We start from the raw sequence: 18,675 nt of genomic DNA, 5'->3' as shown, positions 1-18,675 counted from the left end.
GCAGTGAGGATGGTACCATGGTGATTTGCAAGGTGTGCAAGACCCGCCTGAGCAGGGGGAAAAATATTAACAACCTCTCCACCACCAGCATGAGCCGCCACATGCTATCCAAACATCCCACTCTGTGGGCAAACGCGGCAGGACAGGGTACCAGCAACACTGCCTCCCTTGGAGTCACCAGACTCACCACCAGACCCTCCTCAGCAGCAGCAGTAGCCCAGCCATTGCGTGGTTCACAACAACATTCACAAACATCAGACGACGCTGACACTGTCACTTTCCGGAATAGTGCTCTTGAGGTCTCCCAGTCTTCATCAAACACAACAACCAACAGTCCTTCAGTGTGCAGCCCTACGGTTCAGTTGTCTGTCTCGGAGATGTTTGAGCGCAAGAGGAAATTGCCAGCAAATGACCCCCGGGCCGTGGCACTAACAGCCAGCATAGCCAAGCTTCTGGCCTGCGAAATGCTGCCATATTGAGTGGTGGAGACAAACAGCTTTGAGGGCATGATGTCAGTGGCCATCCCACGTTACGTGGTTCCCAGCCGCTACCACTTTGCGCGCTCTGCAGTGCCTGAGTTGCATGAGCACGTGGTTAGCAAAATAACTCGAAGCTTGAAGAATGCCGTTGCCTGCAAGGTTCACTTCACCACTGACACCTGGACGAGTGCGTTCGGCCAGGGTCGATACATCTCCTTTACCGCGCACTGGGTGAACCTTGTGGAGCCTGGCAGCGATTCCTCACCTGCTATGGCGCGGGTGTTGCCAACAGCTGCACCGCCGTCCCTCCCACTGGATAACAACAGCAGCACCTACCTCTCTGACTCCTTCTCCTCCAACGCATCTCAAAGCTGTACCTCATCCGGAAACGCTAACCCAGCAGCAGTAGGATCGTGGAAGCAGTGCAGCACAGCTGTTGGCATGCGTCAGCAAGCGTTGCTGAAGCTGATCTGCCTTGGGGATAAGCAGCACACAGGGGAGGAATTTTGGAGGGGAATAAAGGAACAGACGGATTTGTGGCTGGCACCGCTGGACCTGAAACCGGGCATGGTTGTGTGTGATAATGGGAGTAATCTCATTCGCGCTTTAAGGTTGGCTAAGCTGACACACATCCCTTGCCTGGATGCACGTGATGAACCTAGTAGTTCAGCGGTTCCTGAGGACATACCCAGGCGTGGCCGATCTTCTGTTGAAGGTGCGACGAGTGGCCAAACATTGTAGAAATTCCAGTACTGCTTCGGGGGCACTCGCCAAGATGCAGGAGCGCTTCAATCTCCCTCACCATCGCTTGCTGTGCGATGTCTACGCTGCACATGCTAGCCCGCTTTTGCGAGCAGAAGAGTGCAGTGGTCCAGTACATGACGGCGCAGTACCGAGGCGCATCCGGACAGCTGCCAAGCTTCTGTGGATCCGATTGGGCCAACATGTTGGACCTCTGCCAAGTCCTCCAAAATTTTGAGCAATCCACGTTGCTTGTGAGCAGTGACAACTTTTCAGTCAGCATTACCATACCACTGCTGTGTTTACTGAAGAAGTCAATGTTGAAAATCAAGGAAACAGCTGTCATGATGCAACTGGGGGAATCTGAAGGAGAAAACGATCAGCGTGATGATACCAACATCAGGCCATCTGCCTCAGGAAATGCTGGCCCCAGCAGCTATGACGAAGAAGAGGAGGAGGAACAGCTGGAGTTGGAGCTGGAATTTCATGCCACCACTGACGAGGGCCAGAGCGGTGCACGTTGGACTTCCACAATTCAGTGCGAATGGTCAGCAGAAGCAGACCAGGAAGAAGGTGACGACTATGATGCATCACAACTATCACAACGCTCACAAGAGGATGATGAGGATTCTGGCAGGACTCTGGCACACATGGCTCAATTCATGCTAGACTGCATTGAACGCAACCCACGCATTGTGCGCATTCTGGACAACACCAATTACTGGGTTTATACCCTTCTGGATCCACGGTACAAACACAATGTTCCAAAACTGCTTGAAGAAAGAGTCAGACAGGTCAAAATGGAAGAATACCAGCAGGCCCTTGTGGAGACTTTAGAGAGGAGATTGACATCCTCCCCCTCCTCTAGCCAGTTGTACGCTGACAGACTGACTTCCGCAAACCCAGGACGACCAGGAGGGCAGCAAACAACACAAACCGCAGCTAGTGCCCAAAAGGGAATGGTATCGGCAGTGTCCTTGGAGTGGGAACATTTTCTGACACCCATGCAGCAGCCCACAGAACAGCAAGCGTGCAGATCCACCTCCAACACCGATCGCCTGGAGAAGATGGTCAAGGACTACATGTCAGATGGCGTAGCTGTGTTGAACAATCCATCTGCACCCTTCAACTATTGGGTATCGAAGCTAGACACCTGGCACGAACTGGCAATGTACGCAATAGAGGTGCTGGCTTGCCCGGCAGCCAGCGTTATGTCGGAACGCTGTTTCAGTGCTGCCGGAGGCATCGTCACAGATCGGCGTATCCGCCTCTCCACAGAAAATGCAGACCGTCTGACTCAAATTAAAATGAATCAATCCTGGATTGGAAACGACTACGCAACACCCCAACCAAGTAACATGAACAATGAACATCTGTGATGGGTTAGCGTTTCCGGTCCCTGTTTATTGAACCTCTTATCTGTATTACATTTATGACTGCATGGCGACAAAATGCATTGCTATCCGCACGCTTCTTGTCCTCATGCAAGGCCTGGGTTGTTGTGCCTCAAAGCGTGGCGTTCTCCTCCTGCGCCGCCCTCCTCCTGTTCCATCACGTGTGCTGCTGCTGGGTTAGCGTTACCGGTCCCTTTTCCTGGAACCTCTTATCTGTATTACATTTATGACTGCATGGCGACAAAAAGCATGTTACCTGTGCAAAGAAAAATGACATTTTCCGCATTTAAAAGACATTTTTTCCTTTGAAACTTTACAATCAATTTTCTCAAAAACTATAAGCTCTTTTTCAAATATTTTTTTCCTCTTGTACCCACTCCCAAGGTGCACATACCCTGCAAATTTGGGGTATGTAGCATGTAAGGAAGCTTTACAAAGCACGAAAGTTCGGGTCCCCATTGACTTCCACTATGTTCGGAGTTCGGCGCGAACACCAGAACATCGCGGCCATGTCCGGCAAACGTTCGCGAACCCGAACATCCAGGTGTTCGCCCAACACTAGGTATTACAGACACCGTGTCCCGGGTATTACAGACACCGTGTCCCAGGTATTACAGACACCGTGTCCCGGAATTACAGACACTGTCCTGGTATTACAGACACTATGTTTACATAGTTTTCTATTAATAAAATTACTTTAGAAGTGTAGCTCTTTATTTTTCAATTCCAAACCTCCGTATTCCTTTCTCCTACATACAAAGCTTTTTAGCCAGTGTCAGATGTGATGAATTGCCGCTGCTCTTCAGAGGTATTCTCTGCAGGCTTTAGGACCTTGGCTGCTTGAACAGTCATGGCTTAGGATTTTGATTATCTGTAAAATGGCCTGTAACAGTCCTCCTAGGAATACAGCCACAGCCTCTGTTTTACAATGTAAATTTGCTTTTGTCACTGCCATTTAACTGCTTCATGGCCACAAATAAATAACAGCTTATGCTAAGTATCTTCTTGCTATTACAAATTTAGGCAATATGCATACATATTCCTGTCATGAGGCAAGATGAAAATCTCCACCTACAGAGTATGTCAGCAGCAGCACAACAGTGGGTTTTCCCAGAGATGACAAAAGGTTGTCCTGGAATGCTGTAAATGTATGTTATTACCTAGTGTTCCACAGCAGGCAGTAAAATACACAAGGGAGGCTATTTCAGATTAATATGGAGAGTAGCTGTCTCAGTCCCAGCTGGCATTGCCCCACCTGTTAATATAAAATGCTGCTGAAGTATATGTGTAACTTGCTGTGATCTGCTATTGCTTTAACAGTAACCAGCATCTCATCACACTCAAATGGCCTCATTTATATAATGTTATATATAATATAATCAAAGTGATTATATACATAAAGGGCAGCTATAGTGATCATATTTTTGATCATTCATTAAAAACATAAAAAAGCCCATCAGGGTTTGCTGAAACACTTTCAGCTAAACTCTGTAGTCATTCATGTCATCGGTTTAACTTTCTCACTCTCTGAACACAACCCTTTCGACCTTTGACATATGTCCTTTAAATACTTTCTTACCACCCTAATGCTATATACAGACAGAAGACTTAAATTATTCAAAATTATTAATAGTGATCATTTTGGGTGACAATTTATGGTCTGTACAGACATCCCCAGCAATGGTCCCCATACACAGTATACTACAATTTTGCGACATCTTGCAAAATGAACAATCATTTTACCATGTGTGTGTTAGGGCTAATGATTGCAAATGAATAGTTCTACCAGTCATTTGTCTTTGACCAGAGGAATTTAGCAAGTCTAAACATATTTGTGTTGGCCATCATAGTCAAATATTCATGTGTGCAAAATCTGCCGATACTGTGCAATTAAACATCCCAGCAAAAGCAAAAGAGAGCGCATAGGACAGAAGACACCCCCCTTTCACCATCTGTGTTCATCGTTGTAGATTTACCCTTCGAGGATACATTAAAAATTAATATTTGGTCTAAACTGCAGGTACTGAAAGCATTTTGCAACAATCTGATTTTCTAAACATGAACAGCTCAGAGGTTATGGCTAATAGCCAGGTAATGAAATACTCTGTGTGGCAGTTATAATATTGGTTGTTGTAACAAAAGCATTGATTAATGGAAACTACTCTATAGGTGCCTGGTAAAAACGCATCTTACTAATGGTTGGTACTAATGACTTACAAAGAGTTGGCATGGGTTCTATGTAGCCACCTGGTGAGAAATATTCCCTACGGACAGTTCCTCCATTTAAGGAGGAACTGTTTGTGTGAGAAAGAATTTAATAAAGAATCCCGTGAACTATATGTGCGCCTAAGAGAAAGAGGATACCCCCATAGGGTGCTCAGAAAAAGTTTGAAAAAATCTAGAGATAGAGATCGGGAAACCCTTCTCGTATCGGGTAGGAGGGAGGGATCGAACACCCCAAATAGGGAGAGGATTGTTACTCAGTATGGGTCGCATTGGGAGGCAGTTCAAGCTTCCCTATCAAAGGCTTGGCCTATTCTTATGGCATCCCCTGATATCGCAGAAATTGTAGGGCCTACCCCTATAATGATGGCAAGAAGAGCAAGGAATTTAAAAGACCAACTTGTGTCCTCTGAATTTAAAAATTACAAAACAAAGCGAAGAGAGAAAGACCTGGTTGGCAGCTACCCCACCCCCAAAGGGTATGCACAGGTGTGGGAGGTTCAAGGTGTGTCCTTTTGTGCATAAATCCAAAACTTTCTGGGATACCAAACGGGAGAAAGAATATAGAATTGGGGCCTTTGTGAACTGTGAGACCACGGGAGTAGTGTACATGGTGACCGGCCCCTGTGGTCTACACTATATTGGCATGACAACCAGGACATTTAAAACTAGAATCCTTGAACACATATCTAATGTGGGTAATAAAAATGAGGACTGTAAAGGTCCCTTGAGAGAACATTATCAACAATTTCATGGAGGAAAATTTAGAGGCAGTTTGGTTAAAGTTTTATCCTCAGTAATAAAAGGAGCTAGAAAGGTCAATATAGAGAAAGAACTTTTGCGTTTGGAGACCATGTGGATCTATAAGTTGGGGACACTATCACCACATGGCCTCAATTCTGAGATCGATTTTTCAGTGTATTTGGATCCATATGGGTAGTGCACATGGTGACATGAGTGACACCTGTAGGCAAATATCAAAACTCAAATTTGAGTTTAGTTTTGTATAGATGGTTTCCTGTTTGCTATATAAATATACATGGAAAATACGAAGGTCGCTCTGTGATCACTGTACACTATTCATGAGGTTAATATATGACCCTAGGTGAAAATCTGGGGTATGTTTATATAAAACGACCCCTTGTATGAATGCTGACATGTAAGAGAGGGTATATATCTAGCTCTGTCATTCTGGCCCCTTTAAGATTTGAAAAGTGACTTATTTATGGCAACGCTACGGTCCTGAAACAATTCCATTACAAAAGTTTGAGATATTTGTAAATATAACTGCGTTTCCATGAAGTCTGGACAAACTTTCCAGTAGAAAAGATGGCGCCTGTAGAGTTGTCAGTTGACCGCAGCTGAGATATAAAAGCAGAGACCATCCCATTCTAACTTAAGCCACACCCTGAAGAAGCCCATTGGGCGAAACATGTCGGTGAAAGAAGCTTCATGAGGCCGGCCTCGCCCATCGCTTCAACTCCACGCTACCCCAAACTTGGTCCCCGCAGGAGCGCTGATGTACAGGCGCGTGCAGGTAGATCTATAAGCAACAGCCGCCGCTGATAGGACTGCGCAGCCCTTGTGAGCAACTTTTAAACAGAGGTACCGCACACCTTCGGGGGAGTAACAGGGAATGTGGTGGAAACGATTACCCCCTAAATAAGGTTGGTGGCTATAGCGGACCTGACGCTCTGCTTATGCGGAACATGATGAAATCTATGCTATGCTGAAGCTACTAACTGCTGCTAATACATAAGGCTCACTAACTAAGCATGATGAGCTATGCAATCTAAGACTGAACAAGCCTGCTGTTTGAAGTTGGACTGTCGTTTTGCATGTGCGGCGTTACTCTAAGTGGACTGGGGATGCTGACACAATCAGTCCAAAACAGTTATAAACTCAGAGACAGTGTTCATTCCTATTGCCTATTTAAGCTTGGATGTGCTTTATATGTGCTAAGCAATAGCAATAGCAAAAATAACTAATAAGCTGCACTTAAACGCAGAGCTCTGCTAAGTTGCCACAGAGCGCTAATTTGCTCCCTATTGGAATGAATGGCGTGCATGGGTGCATGAAGTGGTTCTTTGAGAGTGGGGGCATGCTGAGACATCTATGAAGCTCCTATGGTGTTTTTTAATGGTTTTTATACAGTGGTTTGATACACACTCCTGAATATTTTTCACAATAAAGTAATTTTTGATACTGGCAAGTGAGGCCTGGTTTAACTTTTTTCGTGTAATGGTGGTTGTAGCAGATTGAATATCTGAGTTAAAGGCCCACACATATTTGGAACTGCTGCCCAGAGGGTGCAATTGCACACAGTGCAGTCAGTTCCCAGTTATTTTGCCTGTAGGAGACCAAAGTTATTTCTTGTATGGGTTCTATGTAGGGCATGGGGCAATTAACATCTACCATTGAAATGATGGAAGATTAACTGTTTCCTGAGTCAACAATGCGATCACCACTATCTATCGGTCACACATTGTCTTTGCTGGGTGAGGGGTGTGGAGGCACTTAGTAAAATTTAATTCACTTGAGGCAACTGAAATACAGGGAACAGCCTTTGGCAATATACAACACAGGAGCAAAGCATGACAAAAAAAAAAACTTACCAAATAGCTATTTTCAATTTTGTTGCATAACAAAGGCAAAAGGGTTAAAGTCACCTCTGCAGAACCAATGAATATCATCCTGACCGTTTATTTAGCAATTCCCCATTTCATTAACGAGCTGTAATGGTTATCTTAAAGGGCAATGTGCTTATGGGACCATAATGAGCACAAGAGAGCATTCATAACAGAAAGATTAAAAAGATGAAATGGCAATTTTAATTAGAGTCTTAATGAACAATGCTTGTTTCCTGTTCAACCCAGAAAAAACAGATTTATTTTTCCAGCCAAGAGGACTGAGTTGCGTATTCTTGAAAGCATACTCAAGGTTAAAAAAGTTAAAAAAAATACTGCTATATATATAACTCAGTGAAAAAAAGAAAAATCTAAAACCCATTAGTGCCACAATGTTTGCCATGAAAGTTATGATCCTCCTGTCTTAGGGGCCTTTCACACTGTATAAGTTCCATTGTGATCAAATATATGTATGCAAAACTTATGGGATGTTACATATCAATATATTTATAAAGGAGGAAATCAGCTGAATCAGATCTTCACTTTTCAATCAGGTCATCACTTTCATGGGATTGTCACTTTCAAGTTGTTTAATGGTACTTAAGTGCAGACTGCCATACTTATACAATGGAATCAGCCTGTTGACCACTCTATAGAATATGAAATAGTGCTCATTATGGCAGATGCTATAAGATTCAATGGAGAACAGCAGTGTTTGAGACAAACACACCTTTTGCCAATATGACTCAAATTGACACTTTAGGAAGAAGTAGTACATAGCCACAATAAAAGCCTTTGGGTTGGGTAATGCTGCTTTTTCAAGAGAGAGGTAATAGTTACAGCTGGCAACTATTTCATTCAAGTTAAAGGAATTGTCAATTTAGTGTAATTGTACTACTGGGGATTAACTGTTGAATTCGAGTTTTCAAAATAGTTGTATTCTTATAAACTTGGCATACTGACAGTGGAAATCAGAAATCTCAAAATGTGGGGAAAAATAATCTTCTTTCTGGTGCGTGTAACAATAGAAAGAATCCTGCATTAGTCATTACAGACGTACATTGTACATCGGTCAGTTGTCTCTGTGTGCGTTTTATCACATGCCACTGCAAATTATTTATTAGTTACTGATACAGAGCAACATCTGTAAGAGACATCGGGAGAAATATTGATTGATTCAGGGCAAATTTAGGTCTATAAAGTACTTACCATTTTCTTCTAAATATGCTAAAAGTATAGCGTTGGACTCTGTCCCTTCTGTGGCATAGTCAAGAGCAATGTTGCTATTAACATCTTGCAGAAGTACATTGACCCCCGACTAGAGAGGAAAGAAAAGAATGTATAAGTTCACAATACTCTACATACCACTGATGTTTGGGTAGCGTTTACATCTATAAAAAACGACAGCAAGAGATCTGTTATAATCATCCCATTTACCACAATGTCAGATCTGGTACAAAGCAATCCAGTGAGCCTGGTGGTTCAGCACTGTCAGAACAGCCACAGCTTTAAGACCTCATTCACCCACATGTTACTGTCAGCTCTAACATGAACGTAAAAATGCATTGGAACTGACAGTCCATAGTAATCAATGGTCTTGTAAGGGAAAAAAAACCCAAAAAACTACAGCTAACTGTATTTCTTCAGATGACGTAAGCCTTACTCAATCTATTCTTTTTTATGTGGCAGATGTGTACAATTTAGTGCACGCAAACAGAAATCTATACATCAAATGACAAATGCTAATGTAACAGAATAGTGTCAATATAGCGCTAACGAGGATCTAGAAGTCATTACAGTATATGGATTTTTTTTTAGCAGTTTTTCAAGTTCTGATATATATATATATATATATATATATATATATATATATATATATATATATATACACACACACACACACATATAGACACACAGTATATACCTGTATATAATCGAGTATAAGTCTACAAATTTAGATTTAGGTCTGATTCAGTTCATAAAAGTATAGGGGTCGACTTAGTACACACATTACTCAGTGTGCTCAGTGTTAACAGTGACATTCCCATTTGCAGCAATTTACCCTGTGGTAAGTGATACTTTGAGGAAAGGAAATGCAAAGAATACACTAGTCTGAAAGTTTTTGCCACAACAATTAACAAGGAAAGGGACAGAGGAGGGGGAGGGGGGATACTGTGCTGTGTAAAAGGGAGTGAATAATTGAAGCACTTGGCGGCCTGGAGGAGGTACTACTGGCTGCACTTAAAGGGAAGGTCCAAGCAAAAAAAAAAAAAAACTAGTTTCACTTACCTGGGGCTTCTACCAGCCCCATGCAGCCATCCTGTGCCCTCGTAGTCACTCACTGCTGCTCCAGTCCCCCGCTGGCAGCTTTCTGACCTCGGAGGTCAGGGCCGAATTGCGTACATTTTTACACATTCCCGCTAGTGCAGGAACATTAACACATACATTTTTACGTGTTAGTGGTGCAACGTGTAAATTTTTGTTCCTGCACTAGCTGGAATGCGTAAAAATGTATGCAATGTGGCCCTGACCTCCGAGGTCAGAAAGCTCCCAGCGGGGGACTGGAGCAGCAGTGAGTGACTACAAGGGCACAGGATGGCTACATGGGGCTGGCAGAAGCCCCAGGTAAGTGAAACTCATTTTTTTTTTTTGCTTGGACCTTCCCTTTAAGGGACAGGAAGGGTTAATGGTTACAATACTGTATGAAGTGCAGTCAATAACCCCTCCTGAGCTCCAAGTGCAGTCATTAACTTTGCTGTGTAGACTTCTACTTGAGTCAATAAAAAATCCAGCTTAAGAGGGTTGAATATTGTGGTCGACATTTGCATTAGGCCGACTTATATTATAGTATATATGGAAATTCTGCTACATATAGCAACAGAATTCCCAAAATCTTTTTGGAAGTCTCCTGAATCCTCTCCAATGCTTGTGGTTCCAGCACTCCTCTTCCTTAATCAGTGTTTTTATGTCTTGGCCTTATTTACAAGTTTATTAGGTAAACAAACCCAATACGGATGTGTCACCAGCACAGAAAATAGAAAGCCAGTCTTGATTGCCCAATTTTACTCCTTCCATGTAGCATGAGGACCAACAGATTTTGAATACTTTGAACAAATTGTGCAGGTAAGCTCTCATAGTACATAAATGTGGTACTTAACACTCAGAGATGTATATTGTGATGCATTGCTCTGGTTTGTTCCATTCTGAGGCTACACCAACAGGAATCAGGGTCACACAAGAGAAAAATAGACACCCAATCAGGAGTGCAAAACAGAAGTTTGCCTCCTAAAAAAAAGAAGGTTTTTGCGATTATTCAGGTTAGAGTTATATGAAATACATACAGAGACAACAAAGGGATTGTCAGGATTATAGCAGCTAGTTATGATGCTGATGATGTTAAGGATAATACAGGAACATATTTCTTTCATTTTTCTGGCTGTGTCACATGGGTATGTCAGCCAGTCTGGCTTTGAAGGTATTGGCAGCTAGCTTCATGGACTGTTAATGTGATTGTGTGTTAATAGACCGGCATTAGCATACAATTCCTCTGGACAGCCAGGTAATTAGGTTCCCTTTTGTCTGGCATCCTGCAAATGTGGGGCATTGCTTTGATCTTTTGTATTAATGTAGACGGCTGCCTGTTGGTCAAAACAATATCCGACTAAGTGAGTCTGCCAAATTCAAAGTGGACAGGAATGTTTGACATTTACATATGACAGGCCTGCTGGAATGTTGAGGAAGCCTGAATCAATTGTCACCTGGCGTGGGGGAAGTCCTTTTTGATGATCTGAAAACTGAGACAGGAAAGCTTTGAAGTTGCATACCACAGGAAAGGATATGACGCGCGTTATGTAGGAAATTGGATTATTCCTGGATATGGACATGTGGGTGGCCTCAGGCCATCCAGCAGACTATATAACCCAAACCTGGGACAGTCACAAATCGTAGTTCCAGGAGATAGCAACAACGCTAGAACTTCCCCGGCTACTGGCCGGAACCGCGTTCTCCCGCAAACAACGTTTAGACCTTCAAGTTGGTAACATTTTGATCCCCATTTTATTTTTATGCAAATATCCTTGTGTGTATCTTCGTAACTTTTATCCTTGTAATTTTTACTTGTGTTTTTGTAAATCTTTTGTATATATTATTTTCTGCATTGTTCCACTTTTTTTTCTGGAATATTAAATCGTTATTTAATAAGTTTCACTTCTGCTGTACTAAACTAACACTCATAGCCTAGAAGAGACTGAAGTGTAACTGTGTATAAGTCCATGCCTGATTGTATGAGTGAGCAACCCTACCGTATAAGATTGTAATTGCATTGTGTGTGTGGCGTTTGTCATACGTTGGCCTAAAGCGCGCAGCTGACCCAACGTACGAAAACGGCAGTGCGAGTAGCTCGACAGCAGAGTGGCTAACAGTATTGTTCGGAACAACTGTTAGTGGTTTTGCTTCACTACAGTGTAAGATTGCAATTGTGCGTGTGTGTGTGTGGCGTTCCCGTATTCGGCCTAAAGTGCAAAGCTGACCCGAATACGAAAATGTGGATTGCGCGCTGAGCACTCGACAGCAGAGTGGAAGTGTCTAGCAACAGCTAGTGGTGGCAGTGAGAAGTATTCTGAGGGGTCACAGCCTTGTTTTAGCTTGACTAAGGCTGCTCCCCCTCTCGATCTGGTCAAACCCGCAGTCGGGAATCGTATACGCAGGCGTGCCGCGGGCCAGTTCCTGACAGGGATGATTTGCATATCCAGCAGTGATGCATTGTGGGAGACATCATATGCTCACTCCAACCTGAATAATTGCAAATACCTTCTATTTTAAGAAGGCACGCTTAGGTTTTGAATAGCATTTTAGTAAGGGTTTTTTAGGTCCTATTTAACCCCTTACAAGTTCCTAGGAGTTTACCATGAGCTTGCTGGGCAGTCTCTAACCAATAAGAAGTCTAGATTCAGCTCGACTATACTAAATGCAATACAGCCAATTTCTGTGACTGGAGAAATGTTCTAAAAACCTACAAAACTAAAATGTATTTCCTTGAAGTCTAATGTAGAAATGCAATATATTTTGGTTACTTTAAGTTGTCCTATCTGCAATACTGTCTCTGACTTCCTATCCTAACAGAAAGTGAATACATCACTTCAAAAGAGCATACCAAATAAACCCTCACACCTGGCATAAGCTTGAAGTTGGTGTGCTCAGACTTGAGTCAGAACATTGGATCTGCATACTGCTAAGTCACTGACTCAAAGGCCCTTATCTGCTAGCAGTGTTCCCCAACCCTGTCCTCAAGGCTCACCAACAGTACAAGTTTTGCAGAAAACCACAAACATGCACAGGTGAGGTAATTAGTGTCTCAGCAGAGATGATTAACTACATCTGTGGCTCCCACAAACCATGCACTGTTGGTGGGCCTTGAGGACAGGATTGGGGAACACTCTGCTAAGGTGCCTCCAGTGGGGATATCATAAGTGATCTGCTATTAAGCATTTAGGATTCACCACCCTTTCTTGAGTCATATGCAATTTCAGGTAAAATTATGATGATGGCAGTCTCCGCTACAGATGTCTTTTAAAGTCTAATTCTACTAAAGCCTAATTCCACTAAAACCTAAATTCTACAGAGAGGGATAGAGAACACTAAAAAACAAAAAAGAGGAAAAGTGGCTCTAGACCTTTTACACACTATCTGACATTTAAGCAATAAACAAACCACCAAAATAACTGGACCCACCTAAAATTCAGGACTATTGTTTAGTATCTTGCAGTCTTTATAGGTGCTTTATACAGGGGCAGTGTTATACACCATGTTATTTGTAGTGTACGTAAAATACAGGAACCAGAGCAAATCAGGTGCAAGGAAGGTGCCGTAAATCTTACCATTATGTTACTATGGTTAAACCTACTCCTACTCTCACAGAAAGCTCCCCCCTCGATGCCTGACCTTTAACCATTTTCCCTCACACACAAACCCCCTTCCTGATGCGTAACCCTTAACCATCTCCCTCACACAAAAGCAGTTCCAGACACCTAACCCTTAAAGGATAACTGAGCCCAACACACTAGGAGAAACGGGGGTGGGCAGCAGGCATGTAGGGGGAGCTGTACTGATGCATATCTGAAGCCCCTCGAGCAGCATCTTCCAGGTCACCGGAGTCAAGCTTCACTGAGCGTCCTACAGTGCGCGTACGGGAACAATCATCGCATTAGCATGATGTCAATAGTGACATCATGCGCAGAGCGATCCCGTCTATGGGCACGCGCTGTAGGACGTGCACAGCCAGGCCAGCGCAGGCACAGTGAGATGATAGATAAAATGAAGGAGGAAAGTGTAGCACATCATTCCGTCTATGACCACACTTGGCCAATGAGATTCTAACAAAGCTTGCAAAATTGAATGCAGCTTAAAAATAGGATTATGTAATGCACTCAATGCCAACTACTGCAATTTGTATGCAAGTTGCAACAGTTAGGATGTCATTAACCAACTCTACTAATGAAATTTCACAGTAATCCTTTTATAGTCAGTAACAGTATGCACTGGGCTTAACTTGCTTACAGAGTTAATTGTAGAACAATAGCAAAGAATATTGCTTCCCTAGCATCAACCAAAAATGTAGTCCTTATCTTAATTTCACAAGCCTGGGAAGGTCACATAGTTTTTCAGTACTGTTTTGTTTGATGTGTCGTGATCTTCTGCAACCTTGTCTTCAGATGCCTTAGGTGATATTTCAGAAACAATGCTTCTGTTAGTTGTGTATCTCTAAATTTCCATACTTCAGCCAACAGACATGTGTCTCACTCTAGGCTACAAATGTCCTGCTATACAAACTGGGTTAAACCTTAATAGCTTAGCTTTCATTACTTGTTGCAATTATAACACTAAAGCTGACCTGAATACAAACCCCAGAATGAGAGACAATTGTCTGTCATAGATTTTAATTTAACATCATCAGTCTCACATTTTGCTTAAAGGGACATAATTTGCAGTCTTAGAAAGCCTCAGCTATGACTCAATGCAAAGAGTCACATTGAAGGACACGTTTTGGCTTTCATTCAAACTGCTAAAGTCACTTTTTATTTGCATATTCTTGTAAACACTGTAAAACACTACTAAAATATTAAAAAGAAATAAAAAAGAAAAAAGGCTAAAAATAGAAACATAATCAACCTTTTACAGTATCAGGTCGAATAAAACAGGAGCAGCTACCAAGAGCAGCCAGTCAAAATCCTTGGTTCATTAAACAGCTGATGCCTGATTGGTTCCCCTGAACAACAGCCCTCCTCTTTGCCACAGCTTTCTGTGTATCTTTCTTGATCATTTACCCTTAACAGCTTCAACAGTTCTGCTGCAGGCGAGCTGAGCTCCTAAGTCCAGTTATGTCCTACAAGATTAAAATGGTACATCACACTCAAAACTGGCTGGTTCTATTCCCTTTATCAAACTATTACCATTCTACTGTTAATTATTTCTGTGAATAACATTTATAGGATTGGTATATTTACAAATGAATGGATTACATGACACAATAAAAACACCCCAGTATATTTAAAAAAATGACAAAACACAGAATTTATTTTAATAGCCCCTTCAGTATTTCTTGGTGGTTTTCTGACTTTCCATAAGTTCCCCTTTTAAATGTCTGCACACCCAGATAATGCCATATTACTGCAGATAGCTGTCTTATACAAGGACTAATTGGCAAAACGCAATGCCATATGTGAGCAATTACATCATCAATAAGGTTGTCAGGACTTCCTCCACCAGCAAGTAGGGGGATCGGTTTAGCTAAACTGGAGGGCTTACCCTGAATGGGGGTGCCATTAAAACATTACATCACCATTTATAGACTATGAGGTTGTCAGCATAGCTTCCGGGATACCCTGGCAACAACTAGGGATAGGATCGAAAAGCACATTGTTCATACCATTGTGGGTTCCACTTGCCTGTTATAGTCCTTCCCGCTCCATAGAACAGAACTGGCTGATGCTACAGCCAAACAACATGTATGTAAAGTGCTTTTTCCTGAAACCAGTTGTCCAGAATGATCAATATTGGTTGTTCAGAACAACAAATATTGCCCATCTGTACATAGCATAAAACAGCTCAGGGAAAGTAGACATAGATTCTATTCTAGCCTATTCCAGGCTACCTATACTAGGGACAACTATTCCAGGCCACCTATATTGGTAGCAACTATTCCAGGCTACCTATAATGGGGGCAACTATTTCAGGCTACCTATAATGGGGCAACTATTCCAGGCTACCTATAATGGGGCAACTATTCCAGGCTACCTATAATGGGGGCAACTATTCCAGGCTACGTATACTGGGGGCAACTTATACCAGGCTACGTATACTGGGGGCAACTTATACCAGGCTACGTATACTGGGGGCACCTATACTTGGCATTACTCACCGTGGTGCATTTGGCATGCCACACTCACTCCTTTCCTATTTTTTGGGCGGGAGGGGGTGTCATTTAATACCCAGTACAAGGTGTCAAACGCCCTAGGTACGCCACTGCCCATAATCATAAAGTCCTATTTTCAGGCAGGAAGAGGCAGGCATGTAGTAATGTTCCCTCCCATCACCCTCTCATTTCCTCCACTTCGCCATTCCATTAATTCCTTTAAGATTCCCAAAGATTGATCTGCAAAATGGTCATAAACTAATCGTAAAAAAAAAAAAAATTAAAAAAAAAAAATCAATTGATTGTAATGTAATAGTAAGGAGCATTATAATCATTTTTCCAGTTTAATCTTTATTTTTTATTTTTTTATTCCTCTCATTTCATGTTCAATTTTTTGTTGTTGAAACCAGTGTAAACTTTTTTGCAGACAAAAGCGCTTTATAAAACTATTTTACATAGGGTCATTTGAAAATCTATTTGTGTGTTTAACCCACCTAAACTGTAATTATCCCTTCATGTGCAGGTGGTAAAAACTCAGTTGCTCAGTATGGAACAGTTAGCTGTAGGGATGATCAGAACCAGCAAATTCCGTTCCGCCGGAAATCACGGATTCCATCAGTGTTAAATTCCGTCGCTATGAAAATTCCGCTGTATTTCTACGAAATTCCGCGGAATTCCGGATTCCGTTGGAAAAATTTAAAAAATCGATAAAGTGAACTTGTTTATTCTATATGGTAGCCCATAGTCCCTATTAACTGTTCACTTAGTCCTTCCTCCCTTCCTCCCTTCTCCCGGGAGGGAGGAGGGTCTCATCCTCCTGGGAATTGTTGTATTTCAAAAGCCAACTTACATACCGTGGCTGGGAATTGAACCCAGGCTGGGCTGGGAATTGAACCCAGGTCTCAGTGTGTGGTAGGTCTGACTTAACCCCTATACCACCAACCACACTACATGCTGAAGCTAGCCTAGCATGTACCATTATGATTAATCCAAGAGAAAAAGTAGCATGCTTAAGGATTTGTAGTATTTCAAAAGCCAGCTTACATACCGTGGCTGGGAATTGAACCCAGATCTCAGTGTGTGGTAGGTATCTGACTTAACCCTTATACCAACCAACCACACGTGCTAAAGCCAGGCTAGCATGTACCATTATGATCAATCCAAGAGAAAAATGAGCTCTCTCTCTCTCTCTCTCTCTCTCTCTCTCTCTCTCTCTCTCTCTAGGACTTGATGCCATTGAACTGAATTTTCAGCTTAAAACCATCAACGGATACCGGCAGAAATTCACAGGCATTTTCGGAATTCCGCCAGATTAAAAAAGCAATTTCGTTCTGACCAAACGGAATGGAATGACCAATTTCCGCCTAAAAATTCCGGAAAATACAATTCCGTGGAAAGCGGTGATAATCCCTACTAGAGAGAGAGAGGGAGAGAGAGAGATGAATCTACCTGGCTATCTGGGGTTCTCTTCGGACAACTGTTGAACACAAAAGGCAAGGCCATGCCTGGCTACAAATCCTTAGTGAGAGCTCATTTTTCTCTTGGATTGATCATAAATGGTACATGCTAGGCTGGCTTCAGCATGTAGTGTGGTTGGTGGTATAGGGGTTAAGTCAGATACCTACCACACACTGAGACCTGGGTTCAATTCCCAACCACGGTATGTAAGCTGGCTTTTGAAATTCTACTAATCCTTAAAGAGAATCTGTACTCTAAAATTCTTACAATAGAAAGCATACCATTCTATTCCTTATGTTCTCCTGTGCCTCTCTGTGCTGTTTCTGCCACTCCCTGCTGCAATCCTGGTTTGTAATTAACAGTTTTAGGCAGTGTTTACAAACAAAAGACTGGCTTCTAACCAGAGTATCATAGGCTGAGAACTAGCTTACTGTGTGACTCATGCAGAGCTTGTAGGGGGGGGGGTGTAAAGCTTCTGCCAATGACAAGCAGTGCTGCACATTACACACATTCCAGCCTCAGCCCGACAGACATGACAGAGGAAAGGAGATAAGATTTATTACAGAGACAGTGCAAGTAGAAAAGGCTGCAGTAAGACAGACCACATTAGAACAGTAATAGGAACTTATAGGACAGAAGAAACAAGGCCCGCAAATATGTTACAGAGTCTCTTTAAGCATGCTACTTTTTCTCTTGGATTAATCATAATGGTACATGCTAGGCTGGCTTCAGCATGTAGTGTGGTTGGTGGTATAGGGGTTAAGTCAGATACCTACCACACACTGAGACCTGGGTTTAATGCCCAGCCTGGATTCAATTCCCAGCCATGGTAAATAAGCTGGCTTTTGAAATACTACAATTCCCAGGAAGATGAGAGAGGAGGAGGAGAGAGGTTAATTCTGTGGAAATAAAAAATTTTCTGCGGAATTCCGTTTTAGAGATTTAGCAATTCCGTTTCGACTGCCGGAATCGGAATTGACCTAATTCCTTCCAGAATCGCGGAATTAAGAATTCTGCGGAATCCAGCGAGCATCCCTAGCTAGCTGTATTGTGTAGTCCTTTGCATTTATTTGGCTTAAACTACATGAGCAACTTTACTCTTGTTACACATTACCCAAAATTGTTTGCTGTAATAATCAGTACAATCACATGCACAAACAGAATAATAGCACATGATTACATAATAGGCTATTAAATTGCTCCAGGACCGGAGAAGATTGGAAAACAGCAAACAGAGAACAACCACCGACCTGGATTTACAGTATTAAACTTGCTAGATATGCAACAACAACATCATCATCATCATCAAGTGCCATTTAGTCAACACTAACTTCTGGTGGCAA

At 42.5% G+C, this 18,675-nt stretch overlaps 1 protein-coding gene across 4 annotated transcripts in view; it reads right to left on the bottom strand.

The window, feature by feature from the left end:
* The window catches only part of MYO16 (myosin XVI), a 490,337-nt gene that overhangs the window by 329,206 nt on the left and 142,456 nt on the right, over positions 1-18,675 (bottom strand). For all 4 annotated transcript variants that reach the window (XM_068268029.1, XM_068268033.1, XM_068268031.1 and 1 more), the window contains exon 5: positions 8,674-8,782. In XM_068268029.1, the coding sequence (XP_068124130.1) occupies positions 8,674-8,782 (109 nt within the window). The remainder of the gene's footprint in view (positions 1-8,673; positions 8,783-18,675) is intronic.

This window comes from Hyperolius riggenbachi, chromosome 2, assembly GCF_040937935.1.
Source record: "Hyperolius riggenbachi isolate aHypRig1 chromosome 2, aHypRig1.pri, whole genome shotgun sequence".
In the NCBI taxonomy this organism is placed as follows: Eukaryota; Metazoa; Chordata; class Amphibia; order Anura; family Hyperoliidae; genus Hyperolius; species Hyperolius riggenbachi.
The sequence above is the reverse complement of the archived record's forward strand: the minus strand, read 5'-3'. Positions and strand labels throughout refer to the sequence as shown.